The sequence below is a fragment of the Rattus norvegicus genome, chromosome 11 (genome assembly GCF_036323735.1).
Source record: "Rattus norvegicus strain BN/NHsdMcwi chromosome 11, GRCr8, whole genome shotgun sequence".
Taxonomy (NCBI): Eukaryota; Metazoa; Chordata; class Mammalia; order Rodentia; family Muridae; genus Rattus; species Rattus norvegicus.
Genome location: NC_086029.1, coordinates 18,957,708 through 18,972,468, shown reverse-complemented (window position 1 = coordinate 18,972,468; position 14,761 = coordinate 18,957,708). Strand labels below are relative to the sequence as shown.

General features: G+C 42.1%; 1 protein-coding gene across 4 annotated transcripts in view; it reads left to right on the top strand.

Annotated features, from left to right (window-relative positions):
• Positions 1–573: 573 nt before the first annotated feature.
• Positions 574–14,761, top strand: part of Cadm2 (cell adhesion molecule 2) — a 977,040-nt gene continuing 962,852 nt past the window's right edge. For 2 of the 4 annotated variants that reach the window (XM_039088453.2, XM_039088451.2), the window contains exon 1: positions 574–1,280. In XM_039088453.2, coding sequence (XP_038944381.1) covers positions 1,220–1,280 — 61 coding nt within the window. In that variant the 5' untranslated portion in view covers positions 574–1,219. The remainder of the gene's footprint in view (positions 1,281–14,761) is intronic. The other 2 variants (XM_039088454.1, NM_001047102.2) reach the window with 2 other exon arrangements.

Sequence of the window (14,761 nt, the reverse complement as noted above, 5' to 3'; positions counted from 1 at the left end):
GCGCCCTATACTTAGCCTCTCCCACGCCCTCTGTAATCTCTCCCTTTTGCGGCTGGGAGCGTTAAAGATTGCCACTGCAGCTGGTGAGTGGGCAGGTGAAGCCACCATCTGCTCTAGGAGTCCACATGCTCAGAAGAACTTCGCACCCAGGACCATGCCCAGGCACAGCGGATTCCAGAACCTGGGGGTGTGGGATGGGGTGGTGCTGGGTGTGTGTGTGTTGGGGGGGCGAATACAGTTAACCCCGCCCCCTCGCGGTGGCGATTGGCTGAAATCTTCTCCTGGGCTCAGCACCAGTTCCTGAATAGAGCCGTGTTCCGTGCAAGTTAGCACGTGGCCACCTCTGAGGAGGTGATACCAGTCCTGAGTGCGTGAAAGGGGGCTTCAGAGCTTCCTGCCCGAAGGGTCCTTGAGAAGCCTGTTTGTTTTTCCCGGCGCTTGTCTCCTCCCACCCTTCTCTGTCATTGGCCCGGTGTGGTGGGTGGGTGTGTTCCCATTGGTCAGGAGGCGGGGCCTATCCCTGGCCAGGGTAGGGGCGGGGCCTTCGCCGCGCTGAGCTTGCCCTTGTGTCTGGTGCTCGCTAGAGCTGCTGCTGCCGCCGCCGCCGCCGCCTCCGTCGCCGCCGCCGCCGCCGCTGCCGCCGCCACTGCTGCTGCAGCCGGAGCATCCGGGAGCCGCCGCCGCTGCTGCCACCGCTACCAAGCGCTGCTACCACTACTGCCGCCTCTTCTCCCAGGACTCTGACACCGGAGCGCGAGCGGCGGTGCTGCCAGCTTGCTGCCCCTGTCCCCCACCCCTCCCTTCCTTGACCTACCCACTCCTTGCAGCCCTCGCCTGCACCTTCCCCGACACCCCGGCATCTCTGCATCACCTGCCTAAGCAGCCTCCGGGCGGGCTCTGGGACTTGCCGCGAGCTCCGAAAGGAACGCGAGCTCCAAACCGGTGCCGGGCAGATCGGTTGTCGGGGCTGCACCAGCAGCAGCAGAAGGAGAAGAAACTATTTAGCCCACCGAAACCCCATTCTGCGGGTGCTCTGCCACTGCCGCTTTTGCTGCCGGCAACCAGCTTCCGCGCGGGTTCGAACACCGCAGCAGCGGTATCGTGGGTCCGGCGGGAGCCGGGAGGACGACACCAGCGGAACCCTTGCACTGTGTGGTTCGCCTAACCAGCATCTCCTTGCCCCCTCGATCCTTCCCCCAGACCCTTAAAAGAAGGGACCATGATTTGGAAACGCAGCGCGGTTCTCCGCTTCTACAGTGTCTGCGGGCTCCTGTTACAAGGTAATCCCCGCCCCGCTGTGGGGAGCATCGCTTCACGCCCATTCCCCATCCTCCCCATTCCACCCCGTATTTCCACTCTCCCCTGGCAATCCCCCAGTGCCCGGCGGTTTCCAGTCCCTCCCCCTCCGCCCCGGTGCTGCAGGGGGCAGTGGCAGTTTGCACCAGCCTTTGCTTCTCCAGCGCTGGCTCAGCCCCGCTCTGGTAGCAGGCAGCTCCTTGCGCGGCACCTTTCGCCTTTTCATTCACCTGAGCAGCCTTCATTCCACCCCACTCGATCCCCGCCAGCATCCCCCTCCCACTCCGGGTGGCTGGCAACTTGTGCCTGTCTCAACATTCCATTCTCCCATTCTCCCACCCACCCTCGCCAGCCACCTCCCACATCACGCTCTTAAGCGACCCTTTCCACCTCTTGTCGTCTCTTTAACCTCCTCCCCTTTTAGGGTCGCCTTCCTCTTTCCCCTCTTCCCACCAGCATCTCATCCATGTGTCTTTAAAAAAGTGTGTGAGAGCCTGGAAGCGAGCTACCGCGACGGCAAGAACAGCAGCAGCAGCGGCGGCACCGTGTGCATTGCAATAACATCCCCGGGGTGGGGGGGTGGGGGATTGTGAGACGTGTCATTCACCTAGGAAGAGAAGGGAGACTCTGTCTTGTCTAGAGAGAGGGGAGAGAGAGAGAGAGAGAGAGAGAGAGAGAGAGAGAGAGAGAGAGAGAGAGAGAGAGAGAGAGAGAGAATGAAAGAAGAAATTTAAAACGGAGCGAAGGGACAATTTAAAAGACATAAATCCACTTTATCAACACATCGACTTTTTATTATCCAGTCTGCGCCGTTTGCTTTTTTTTTTTTTTTAAGCAAAGAAATGTATGCTGTCTGGCAGCTACTTCACTGCTTTGGATTTTCGCTCAGAATCTATCTACCTGTCTGTCTATCTATCCCCTGTCTGTCGCTTCTTTCCGTAATTAATATCATCCTTTCAACGTGAAATGTAAAAGCCCTGCGTCTGCAATGGAGGGAAACCACACAAAACAGTTATGCAAATCACTAGTCCTGATGCAAGGCAGCTAGGGGATTTGGGTTCATTTCTCCCCAGACCTTCTCTTTTGCAGGATGAGGGTGGGGGGACTTATGGAAGGGGAAGAAGATGCTAATTTTGAAATAAATCGCAAGGCGTGAGTTGGAGTGCATGAGAGAAGGCACTTTGGGGTGGTGGAGGAGGCAGAAGAGGCGAGCATGTGCAGGACCGAAAGGCGGAAGACCGTTGCTTTAAAGAGTAGCACAGGGATGCGGCTTGAATGGGAGAAATCGGAAGGATGAATGCGAGTGCGAGACGCTGGTCGATAAATTTTATTTTTTAAAGCTGTTTGTCTCTTTTCTTGATAAATCGTTTTCCACCTCCAACCCTTCTGCTATCCATTGGTATTTGACAGAAAGATTAGTTGATTAATTTTATTTGTCTCTGGGTAAAAGGAATGTGAAAGTAAGACACACATATAGACCCCACCGGCGATCCAGACCCAAACATTTTTTTATTTTTTGCAGGATTTAAATGAGGTCAATGAACCATCTTTCAGCAAGTTCTTGGAATGTAGCCTCCTTCTTGCTGTCTTCTGGGGGTATATATTGGGAAAGTATTTTATTTGTGCATATTTATGAATGTGAGTGAAGTAATGGGGAGGAAATTACTGAATCAGTTAACTAGCCATGTACAGATGTTTCCTTGAATATATTGTGAAGATTTTTTTAAATGTATTCTACATGGGATATAAATTTAAAATGTCATGTGCCGGAGTCACCAAGAAAGCAGGTAGTGCATTTTCCTGGCTAACACCGCCTGCTCCCTTTTCTCAGCACTCACTCCCCCACCCTGTACTAGTACCCAGGTGGCTGACGCTTTACTTGGATTTCTAATCCTGCCGAGAAAACATCCTCTCCGAGTCCCTAGTTCACCTCTCAGTAACTTGGATTTCTCAGCTGTTTTCTCCCTCCTCCCTCCTTCTGTGCGTGCCTGCCTGCGTGCGTGCGAGTGTGTGTAAGTGTGTGTGAGGGAGAGTGTGAGTGTGAGTGTGTGTGTGTGTGTGTGTGTGTGTGTGTGTGTGTGTTCGCGGGTGCGCGCGGGCGCGCGCATCCCTGGCGGCATGCCGGCGCCTGCACGCACCGGTTAGAATAGAGATGTGGGGAAATCAGTTAATTTGGTGATTGCGATGGAAATCCGGAAGGTCTGGATGTGTTTTTCTCTGCCAGTCTCACCGACTGGTCATTGCCCATGCGGCTGGGCTGGTGCGAAGGGATTATTATGGAGCATGTGGCACTGCACTTGGGGGTCGCCTCCTCGCTTCCTTCAACATTTCTCTGTGAATTGTCTATTCAGTGCACTAAAAAGAACTGTCTGCTTGTGCTTCTCTCTCTCTCTCTCTCTCTCTCTCTCTCTCCCTTTCTCCCTCCCTCATTCACACACACACACACACCCCCCCCCCCACACACACACACACACGGGGCTGTGTGGCAAGCTAGCTTCTGGGGAGAATTGATACTTTCTTAACCCAGAAAGGAGACATTCCATCATACCATCATAGGCATGGGTTTCTTATTGAGTATGTAAACCAGTGACTAAGACAGAGATGCTTTTCCTAACAGACAAGGGGAGATGGGGCTGAGAAGAGGTATGAGTTTGGCAGGAGAAAAATGCACTGCTGTTGCAGCAGCAGCAGCAACCTTAGGTTCAAGTAAGTAAGTAAGTAAATAGTAAGTAAATATCCCCTACAGCAGCCAGGGATTGAACATCAGTTCCATGATGTCTCACGAACATCTTAGTCCACACTAAAGAGGATTACAAGGAAGAGAAAGGGGAGAGAGTGCAAGCACACTTGAACTGCCTTCTTCTCTACATGGCTGTCTCCCATTTATCAAACACTAGCTTCTCCAGACACATCATACTTTGTTGATGTTGTCAGTTCTTCCTCAAACAAATTGCTCACGCCTGCCTTTTCTTCCTTTTGGCTATAAACATTGCTTTCAGGTTCTGATTTATGTTTTCCCACCAGCCTGCTGTTTGATTAGGTCTTGGTTAGCCTGTGCAAAGGCAGGCTTTATTTCCTGAACACAGGTCTTTCTCATGTACAGGGAAGGGAGGTTCTGTGGGGATCTAGTGAGGGGCTGATGTTCCAGAGGAGGAGTCTGCCCTGTGTGCTCCTGGTTAGGACTCTGCAAAGGTTACAGTCACTAAGTCTGTAGCTTCCTATTTTCTAGGGCTTGAGGCAATTTGGTAACATTCAATCAGTTACTGCTAATCAACGTCTGTAGTTCTTAAAATGCTAACTCTGTTTTTGCAGTGTGTACCATGAAAAGAGACTTATACAACCCTATCTTCTCTGTGCCTCCATGTTTTAACTCTTCGTTTTATACTGTCACTATTTTCTTTTTCCACATTTTCTCAAAACAAAGTTATGATTTTATTCCTTAATATGAGGAAGAAGAAGCCAATGGTCACAACCAAATCGTGTTAAGATTAAGCCAGGGTTGTTGCAGGGGGTGGCTTTCCTAGGTCTCTTCAAAATCACTTTAATTTATACCCAATGTGTTCATTCAAAACAAATAGATAGAAAATAAATACATTCTAAATCAATATTTGTTTCTGACCAAAATATAACATGGGGTTGGGGGAAGCATGAGATTCAGCTTTAAGGTACCAGCTCTGTTTTCTTATTTTATATCAAGGAATGGGGAAACATGGTAAGCTTCAGAGTAAGAAGTGCAAACGCGCCTGCCTAACACATGTAACTAGGAGCTCCTTGGTCCATGAGATAGATGTTGCTTAGTTTACCTTTCCTGAAACCACATCAGTTCCCATGGTTGAAGGGGCACTGCTGAGATGAAGGGGGTCCTGTGCACACAGAAAACAAACCCAGAAAGAGAAAAAAAAAGCATAGAGAAACAGAGGACAGTCATGCGCAGGGATATCTGGTTTCTCTGAATTCTCAACCCGCCTCTTTCTTGCAAACAGTCTTACAGAAAAATGTTTAACACAAATACAAGGGTTTTAGTAGTTTTCCTGGGGTATTCTAATTAATAATTTGCTATGCTTACTAATAAATACCGTCAGGCTAGCACTAGGGTGATTATACTTATCCTGCTTTGTGCACATTAGCGTCATGAGCGTCACCAGATTCTTATAGATAGAAAGTGCACTGTATGTTAAACATCTTTCCTGTCACAATAATGCTTCCTGAATCTCTCTTACCTCTTTTAGATGTACACGAACAACTTAAGGATATTTCTTATGTCAGTGAAGCTAGAAGACCATGCACTCACACCTCCCTTTCTTGTTCACAGGCACTGGAGAGATAGATGTATGTGTAGGTGGGAGCCTTAGTCTGACTGGGTGAAGCAGCTGCCATCCTAAGGGGCATCAGTTAAGAAAAATCTCCTTGCAAAGCATTCTGGGTTTCTTGGCTGGTTTTGTCTCAGGATGAGGATGTTCAGTGCTTGTCTCCTATTTCTGTAACTCTTATGATGCTGGATAGTTTACCATGGCACAGAAAAGCAGCATTTGGGATGCAAAGACGGATCCCCATGTCCTCCACCGGTGGATCTGAAACTTTCAAACAGTTTTCTCTGCAATAAAACAGTGAGGTCAAATCATGTTTCTTAAAGAAAAAAAGATACGTAAATCACTTCAAAAGTAAAATTTAGGTTAAAACTTGTTGGATGACGTCCTAATTGTGTATTTTAAAGTGGCCCTAAGTATTGCTTGCTGTCACCATCCCCTTTAAGACAGGGAGCCTACTAGTAGGATACACTCTGATAAAGAACAGGTGAATCACTTAATCAAAGGCCCCTAGGATAAAGAAATAGTGTAACATAGATTTCCACATAATGTCACATAATGTCGTCGGCGGCGGCATCACCACCACCACCACCACCACCACCACCACCACCACCACCACCACCACCACCATTTTAGTTTTCTGACATGTGTCCTGAAAATGTACTGAGAAAGTTCTTACTTTGGTGCATTTTGTTCATTAAACAACTTGGCAAAGGCAGTCCTTCTACATTGGTGACTGGGTAGGTTGAAGAAACAGGTGAAACAAATCACAAATCCGAGTACCAAAATTCCCCAGATGAAGTAGAAGGCCGTTGCCAAATTTGCAGCTATATTTCTAATTTACTCTATTTATTGCTCTAGGAACCAGTGGCGAAAATAACTCTGGTCTCTCCAAGGCAAAGTCAGTGCACACTTCTGCACAACTTTCATCCTTGCTTAGCAAATATCTCCTAAATCAGATGGCATTGAACAATGTGTGTTTTCCAGTCAGGCCTGGTCATGTTTGTGTCTTTGCCTCATAATATAGCAGCACACATGCTTTATTACATATATGAAAAAATCAATATATTGTAGGTCTAAATTTGTTTTTAAAACAGTGGTGTCTTAGAGAAAACTTAAATGTAAGCAATTATAGATATTTATGGGCATATGTACTGTTCTACGAATTCAATTTAGCTAGTTGTTCTCAACATCCTTTCCTCACACAGGTAGTTATTTTTATTTTTCAGGATTAAAAATCCCCGATAATTTATGTTTAACTAGATCATAAGCTCATGCTTTGACAAAAAAAAATGCTTAATTTAAATTTACTGGCGTAATGTAAAATATTTAAAAGGACAAGTTCAAGTTCATTGCCCACATGGTACTTGAAAATGTCAAGGTTTGGGAGTATACTCCTTTAAGTACCAAAAAGGCATGTTCCCTAAATTCCTCCCTTAAAGAGGTAGTGAGGATCAACCTGACGTTGGAGGCACTGAAGCCCCCTGCTGTGTGAGGACGCTAATGACATCTTAGGATTCATGTGTTCAACAGCAGCAAACACAAAAAAGCAGTCATGTGGCAGGAGTGGGGGGGAGGGAGAGGTGTATTTCTTTAGCTTGTGGCAGACATGAACAAAGCTTTAACCCTTTAAATCCTGAACTATTTCAGAGGGTGTCATCACAACCCTCTAATAGCAATACAAAAGAGGAAACAAGTTATGTTCAAAGATTCACAGGTAACTCCTAGTGAGATTATTGTATCTTTTCATTAAGTCCTGGTGAACATTTCACTTTCTTGGAAACCATCAGGCCGGTGGGTCAATTTAATGAAGATGAATAGTGGAGTTAAAGCAGGAATCCCATGCTTCACCTGTGCTAAGCCTCCGCACTGACAGAGAAGTGTTCTGGGTAAGGACTCCCCCCAACCCCCCTCAGGTTTAGTCTTGCTGCAGTGGTACACAAAGCAGATTCTGTTTTCTGTTGGTTTATCTGTTGTTGTTGTTGTTGTTGTTGGTGGTGGTGGTGATGTTTTTATTTTTACTTATTTTGAGGAGGAACAGGAATTAACCTTTTAATCGGTGTTCAGATAAGTTGGTGCCAATCTGTGCCATATGTGTTCATGAGTCCTCATTATTGAAATGTTGGTTTTCTGTAGGAATAGTCATCAAATGAGTTCCTAAAAATAGCAAGGGCTAAGCAACCACTGTTATTTTCAGCACACCATGAGATCCTATCGGATAACAGTCAGAAAGGCAATTCTACTTGCATCCTATTTGCTACAGAACAAAAACATTTGACATATTGTACATATTGATCTTTATCCAAGAAGTGAGGCCACAAGCTCCTCTTCATGTGCTTGCTAGGTTTTCTTAAGGAGATATAAAATTACTTTCCTCTTAGAAAAGGTATTCTTTTTAAACATTTTGCGAGTAAATACTCTTCTTAATTAGTCATGAATTAAATAAAGTGGAAGTAAGTGAAGAACTTATTGAGACTGGAAAATAACCCTCACTTACCTAGTCAATGTATACTCATACTAGTTCAAACTGAAAATACACCATTATGTTTAGGAATAAAGGTCAACCTTGTTAGGTTTTAAATTAATTAAAATCTGTAATAATGTAGTTTATGAAGAAAAGATGAGTTAACTTCCTTCTTAGTATTTATTCTCTTCTTCTCTTTTAATGAATATGTTTTCTTCACCAGTGATAAGATGGAATTCTTCTGCTGAAAACAGCAATTGGAAAATTTCAATGCGGTTGAAGATTTATTCTGAATCTTTCATACTTTTGAGAGTAAACCACTAAAACCTGTTACTGCCTGACTAGATGAAAGAAGTTATCAGATCTTTCCTAGATAGAGTTGATAATTCATTATTCACAGTATACTTTAGAGGAATGAAGTAAATATTAAGACAGTCCTTATTCACCATTGGGATAACTCTTTGTGAGTGAGCAAATAAATTCCACTTAAATATTTAAATATTTAATATTTATTTCCCACCCATTTCAATACTTCAGAGGAAGACTGTGTCTAGTTATAGTTGGGAAATTTACAAAATAAAAATAAACATTCTTTTCCTTTTAGGAATACAAAAAAAAAGTGTGATCAAGCAGTGCCAATGATTTGGGGTTATAGGGAAATAAAAGGCCCTTTAGAGGCTAAATTGAGTCCCTAATGATGATTTTATACACACACACACACACACACACACACACACACACACACACATCAGTTGCATTGCTTATCCTTGGGAAGAGAATGGAGAAACACCATTCCTGACAAAGATATGCTATGAAGCACATGGTGCTTTATTGAATCTATGTAATTTATAAAAAAAACAATTAATTTCTTCTTGCAAATGCAATATTTTTGGCATCTGGGATAAACTTGTCTGAGCTTTAAAATGCAGGTGCCTTAATAGTACTTATTTAAACATCAAAGCCTGGAACATTCAGTGTGTCATATATACTTGTACTTTCTTCCTAAATTTATCTTTTATTTCAGCTGGTCACTTATTCCTCTTCCTGTAAGAAATGTTCACGATGCCTCTCCTTGATGTTCAGTTTTATACCTAACATATCCTGTTTTCCAAACTACATATATAAGCTGATGCTGAAATGAATAATCATAAATTATAAATCAGAATATATACATTAAATAAGTAATATGTATTATAGATATGTGAATATCTATATACATGTATTTATATGTGCATCTTTAAAACCAAATTAAAATGTGCACAAGCTTTAAGTGCCACTCCTTTGCTATAGCTTTCTATTTTATTTGTTGAAGTTTGAATGGTAACCCAGGTTGCTTTGTGCTCTCCAGGAATATAATAACCCCTTTTCATTACCACCCTACCAACCTGGAATAATGTACATTAAAAGAAATGAATGAAGGACGGTGAATCGTTAGAGAAGAGATATTTTGTAAAATGATGGTTTCTGAAGACATACCAGCAATTGAGTTTCTCAACTACCAAAGGGCCGATCTCAATGTTTTGCAGTTAACATTGCATTTTTAAAAAGAGTTCCACCACTTTGGTCTCATAATATAAGTGGGGGGAGAAAAAAGAGGAGGAAAGGAATGTGAGTCAGCCAGCCAAAACTACACAGCAATGCCTGGCAAAGCTGAGTAAATTAGCATATGCTAGGCGAGTATTTCCCTCTGTTGTTACATAATCCCTTTCTAATAGGAAATCAGTTCTCATACTTAACCCTTTTGGAAAGATGAGAATTCTCTCATTGTTATGTTTTTGGCTTTGCTTAGATTATTTTCTCACAAATTGCGTAAATCATCCAGTGAAGGGCTTTTATATCAACCTACCCCCCTTTTCATCCAGTCTCCTGTACACAAATGTTCCGTTCTGTGTTCAACTTCAGAATTCAAGGAGCAACGTTTCTATAGCCTTCTCTGAGAGGATCTAATTAGCATCTGAGTCTCCCTTTACTCATGTGCAGGCTTCTTTAGAAAATACATTAGTTCTATGAGGTTTCCCTGAGGATTCATAATACTCTAGTTTGTTACATGTACTCTGATATTCAGTGTGCCTTAATTATGCACGTGGCCTCATTTCAAAGCCTTCTCGGGGATCATATGGGATAGAACAGGGGTCTAGCTGTAAGTTCACTGTCACTTATTAATGTGTAGGTGGTATTCAGAGGAGGATGTTTCTGGAGGCAATTATATATCTATGGAACCAATATAGCAAGCAGTTACATTCTGCTTTTGGTAGTGCCTCTGCCAAGGCAGAATTAAATTTACCACTGTGATACATACTATAGTATCTATTGTTCCCAAGTAGTTCTTTGCTCTAGGAATGAAAGAAAATAATAATAGAAATGTGCATTGTTTAATCGGAATAAGGGACTGTTCATTTTACTCTCCCTCCTGACAAGGGGACTCAAAAATGGTTCCTATGTCAATAATCTGCTCCCTAACTAGCCCATTAACACGTTTTGCTGTGGTGGGGTCCTGATGTTTTGCTGGTTGTCGTGTGAGGCTATAGATTTTTAGATAGCATTAATTGCCTGCAATCTTTATGGACTGTCAAATGTCAGTGCAATGCCAAAATTGAGACATGATATTTTCTGGTTTTTATTTGCATGCAAGTGAAACACCCTGTGCATTTAATGAGAGAAGAGAGGGTTTTAAAATATTCTTTTTTTCTAAATCTCGTTAAAGAGAACTTGACTGTGGATGGAACGTTAGAATTAGCTTGCTTTAATGCATGCTATCATTCATAGAAACAGATTGCTTGTTTCACCTGATATTCAGAGTGCTTTAATATAAATTGTATTATTTTATGTACATGCATCCCTGTGCTTTATATATGTCATGAGAGATATTGGATTAATCTATAAATATGGTTTTTTAAAATTTATACTTAGACAACAAAAAACCTTTTCTAAACTGACCTATTAACTATTTAAGTGAAAAACTGTTTCCCTGTTTTTATACTTGCATAATTGGAGCCATTTACAGATTAAAAACAATTGGCACAGCCCTTTTCCTATAGGGCTTGTCTGACGAGTTTGCTTTAATAGACAAAAGAATGCCGTTTGCCCTTTATTGATTATTATGAGCATTTCTGTCTTTCTAGTTCTTGAAAGATCCAAACCTTTTATTTTGTTCAGCATATGACCTATATAACCCTTTCACATGTTTTTAAAAGAGAATTTAGAAGGTTATGTACTTAGGTCTCCTCTAGGACCCGTAAACCTCCAGAGTGCAAGACAGACACTATAGTTTTCCTTTTACTGTACGTTTACCTTAGTTGGTCTGTCTCTTTTAAAGAATAATTTCATTCCATTGGCTGGTGAGCTGCCTTCCAATATACTTATCTATGAAACAACTCTTCAATAAGATTCAGAAATTTATGTATTTAAAACTGCCAACCTGCCGATACCGTCTTCTCAATAAAATAAACATTCTATTAGGAAGAAATGTTAAGAACAGTAAAGAATTCTGAGAGCTGATGTATTCTCAAAACTGTAGATTTACATTGCTTTCAGGCCTGGCAGTCACAGCACTATCTGTCTGTCTGTCTGTCTATCTATCTATCTATCTATCTATCTATCTATCTATCTATCTATCTAATTTATATTTGTACTTCCTACAGATTTCTACTCCCAGTTCCCCAAGTGTTTCTGATGCTGAGTCTGTTTAAACGCGTGCACCTCTCCTTATCAGTCTCCTAATAGCTGTCATTTCCAGATAAATGTATCAACAAGGAGGAATTAAAAACTGACCTTGATCCAAGAGATTATGAATACACTGACCTGCTTTTGTTACTGCCAAGCTAGTGAGTAGGCATTCTCTGATTAGTCCCTAAGGGGGCAGGGAATTTAGGTCCATTCAGACCGCAGAGCTGCTTACTGAAGTGTGCAAAAGATTGTTGTCTTTAAGTGCTTAGTCATGCTTCTCCAGGTGGAGACCCATGTGAGTCATGACGCGTCTGGTCTGCTTAGTTTCTCTTTTAACATCTTAAAAGCAGAGGAAGGGTAGGATGGGAATATTAACTGCTTCTGGAAAAGAATTTTAAATACAGTCATGAGACCCCCAAGAGGAGAGGAAAAAAGGCTCTAAGATTTGCAGTGACTACATTTCAATGTGAAGTGTTTTAAGAAGGCTTTTCCTAAAGGTCCCAGGGAAATGCAGCTTTTCTTCACATTTTCTTCTTTCTTGGCATTTAAAAAACTTCAGTTTCCCCAGTGTACTTTAGAGCTTTGACTCTTTCATGACTCGGTGTTTGAAAATAAGTTATTAAGAAAGCTAACTTAATGTTTACCAGGGGCCAGACGCTAACACCGCTCTATCACACCCGTGGAGGAATATCCATTGCAAATGAATGCTGAAAATAGACTCAAGTTGCTCAGTTTCCTAAGTATTAATTTCACTATGTGAAATTGATATTAACAATTGTATTCTCCCAAAGATTTCACTAGTACTGCAGCCTTACTTGTATTAAAGTGAACCAAAAAACAGAAACCCTCCATTACTAATGTAACATGTATTTGGCAAGGGCTGATTCACTTTCCAGATCTGCAGGAAGAAGATGATTTCGGAAGCAATTATTGGTTGATTATTCATATACAAAAATTATTTTGATATGTTACTGATTTCTGTTTGTTAAGATAATATCAATGTTTTTGGTAAAGATGATATTGGAATCCAATCGTCCTTAAAGAGAAATTTTTGTCAAGTAAAACCCATACCAGATAATTTCCTGTCTGCTTGTATATATATACATATATATATTGATATTAACTAATCTATAATATATATAGATTAATCTATAATATATATAATATATATTAATCTATAATATATATAATAATCTATAGTATATATAGATTAGTTAATATTAATGATGTTTTAATGTTATCATTTATTTCATTCACTTACATGTAATAGTTAAGACAGAGACATTAAAACATGAGAAGTTTATTGGTTTGGGAAACCTTGTAGAAGTGACAAGTGAGTTTAATTTTAAAATTATTCTCATTTTATCTAGACAAACCCTCATGAATCCAGAACGGATCATCTTAAAGGAAATGCCAGCATATACTTACCTGCAGTACTAAATATGTTTAATGTATGTGGGCAGACTGTAGAGACTTGGGTTTTACAAAAAAGAAAGAGACCAGTGTATGTTTTGGCAGAGGCGCGTTGTGTTTTATAAATCAGAAAAAGAAGCTAGGGACATGTTTGGTGGAGGCACATTATGGTGTGGGGGAAGAGGGTACCTCTTGGGGCCCATGCTGAGGCATCCCTAACCCCTGAGATACCAGCCACATGAAGTTACAGTATAGACTAGAATAGCGTTTGTTTATTTAGGGAGGGGAGTTGAGAAGGGAGGAGAGAGGGAGGGGGAGAGAGAGAGAGAGAGAGAGAGAGAGAGAGAGAGAGAGAGAGAGAGAAGAGGAGGGGGCAAATAGCCCCTTTTATAGTAAGTCAGGCCTACCTGGCTGTGGGGCGGAGCCTAAAAGCAATGCTAACAAGACTAATTTCTTCCAGTTTAACAATGGCCTTACTGTCTGGTAAGATAGTTTTTCCTCTGAGGACTTCCTCACCCTGTCCTGTGATACCGTGTGATACCGTGGCAGCTTAAGGGAGGAGCGAGGCCGTAGTGCGCAGGACCATCCTGGATGTCAACCGCGTTGACTTAGTGCAGCTGCCATACAGTGGAAGTGCCGGTGGCTGGTGTGTGCCCACAGTTTTGCAGTGAGACTTGTTTATTTTGCAGAGGAAAGGTATTAAAGGTATTACTGTTATGAGTAGGTCGTGGAATTCAGGAACTTCCCTGAAGAGGAACCCATTGTGGAGTTTTGTAGTGTGCGGCTCTCACTCTGCCATTTTAGCAGCCTTCAGTCAGTGAACTTTCCTTGTTGCTTTGTCTGTGTAGATTTAGAGGTTGGGCTGACTATGCTTTGATGCAGGATTGGAACTGTAGAGGTGGGGGATTGGATCCTCCTTACCAAGTAAAACCACTCTGCAATACAGTGTACATAACATTTATTTGCATTAGCAAAAAAAAAAACAAATAAACAAACAAAAGAGAAAAGAAAAAAACCCACAACCTTCTGTCTGCCATTCACTATTCTGAGATTAAACATTATACTCAGATATGTGTGTCAATATAAGTTGAAGGGCTTTTTCATTCTCTATTTGTACATTTTGTCAATTAATTTTGTAGACACCAGCCTGAGGTTAAACACACCCCCCTCTTATTACGTTATATGTGCAGCTCATTCCCAAAGTTAGGAATTTCAGCAGTAGAGCGGGCTCAGCTGAGTGCCCGAGCAAATGCTGCTCTTACACAAGACTTAGGTTGGGTTCCCAGCACTCACTGAGCATGTCACAGCCTTCTGTGCTCCCAGGGACCACACATCCTCTTGTGCTTTCCTCTGGCATCAGATGTGCACACAGCGCATGTAAATTCATGCAAACAACACTTTGGATACAATTTTGAAAAAGTTAAGACTTCGTTTGTGAATTACTTTCGTTATTAGAATTAAACTGAGTACCAATTGGTAATTTTGAGTTTAGTATCCCGTTCTATTGACTCAATATTCATGTAGTGTAAAATATACATTTGAACATTTTACTAACCTTTGCTTTTCTTAAGCATAATTACCGTCGACTGTTTAAGTCCTGGGCATATGGTTGAAC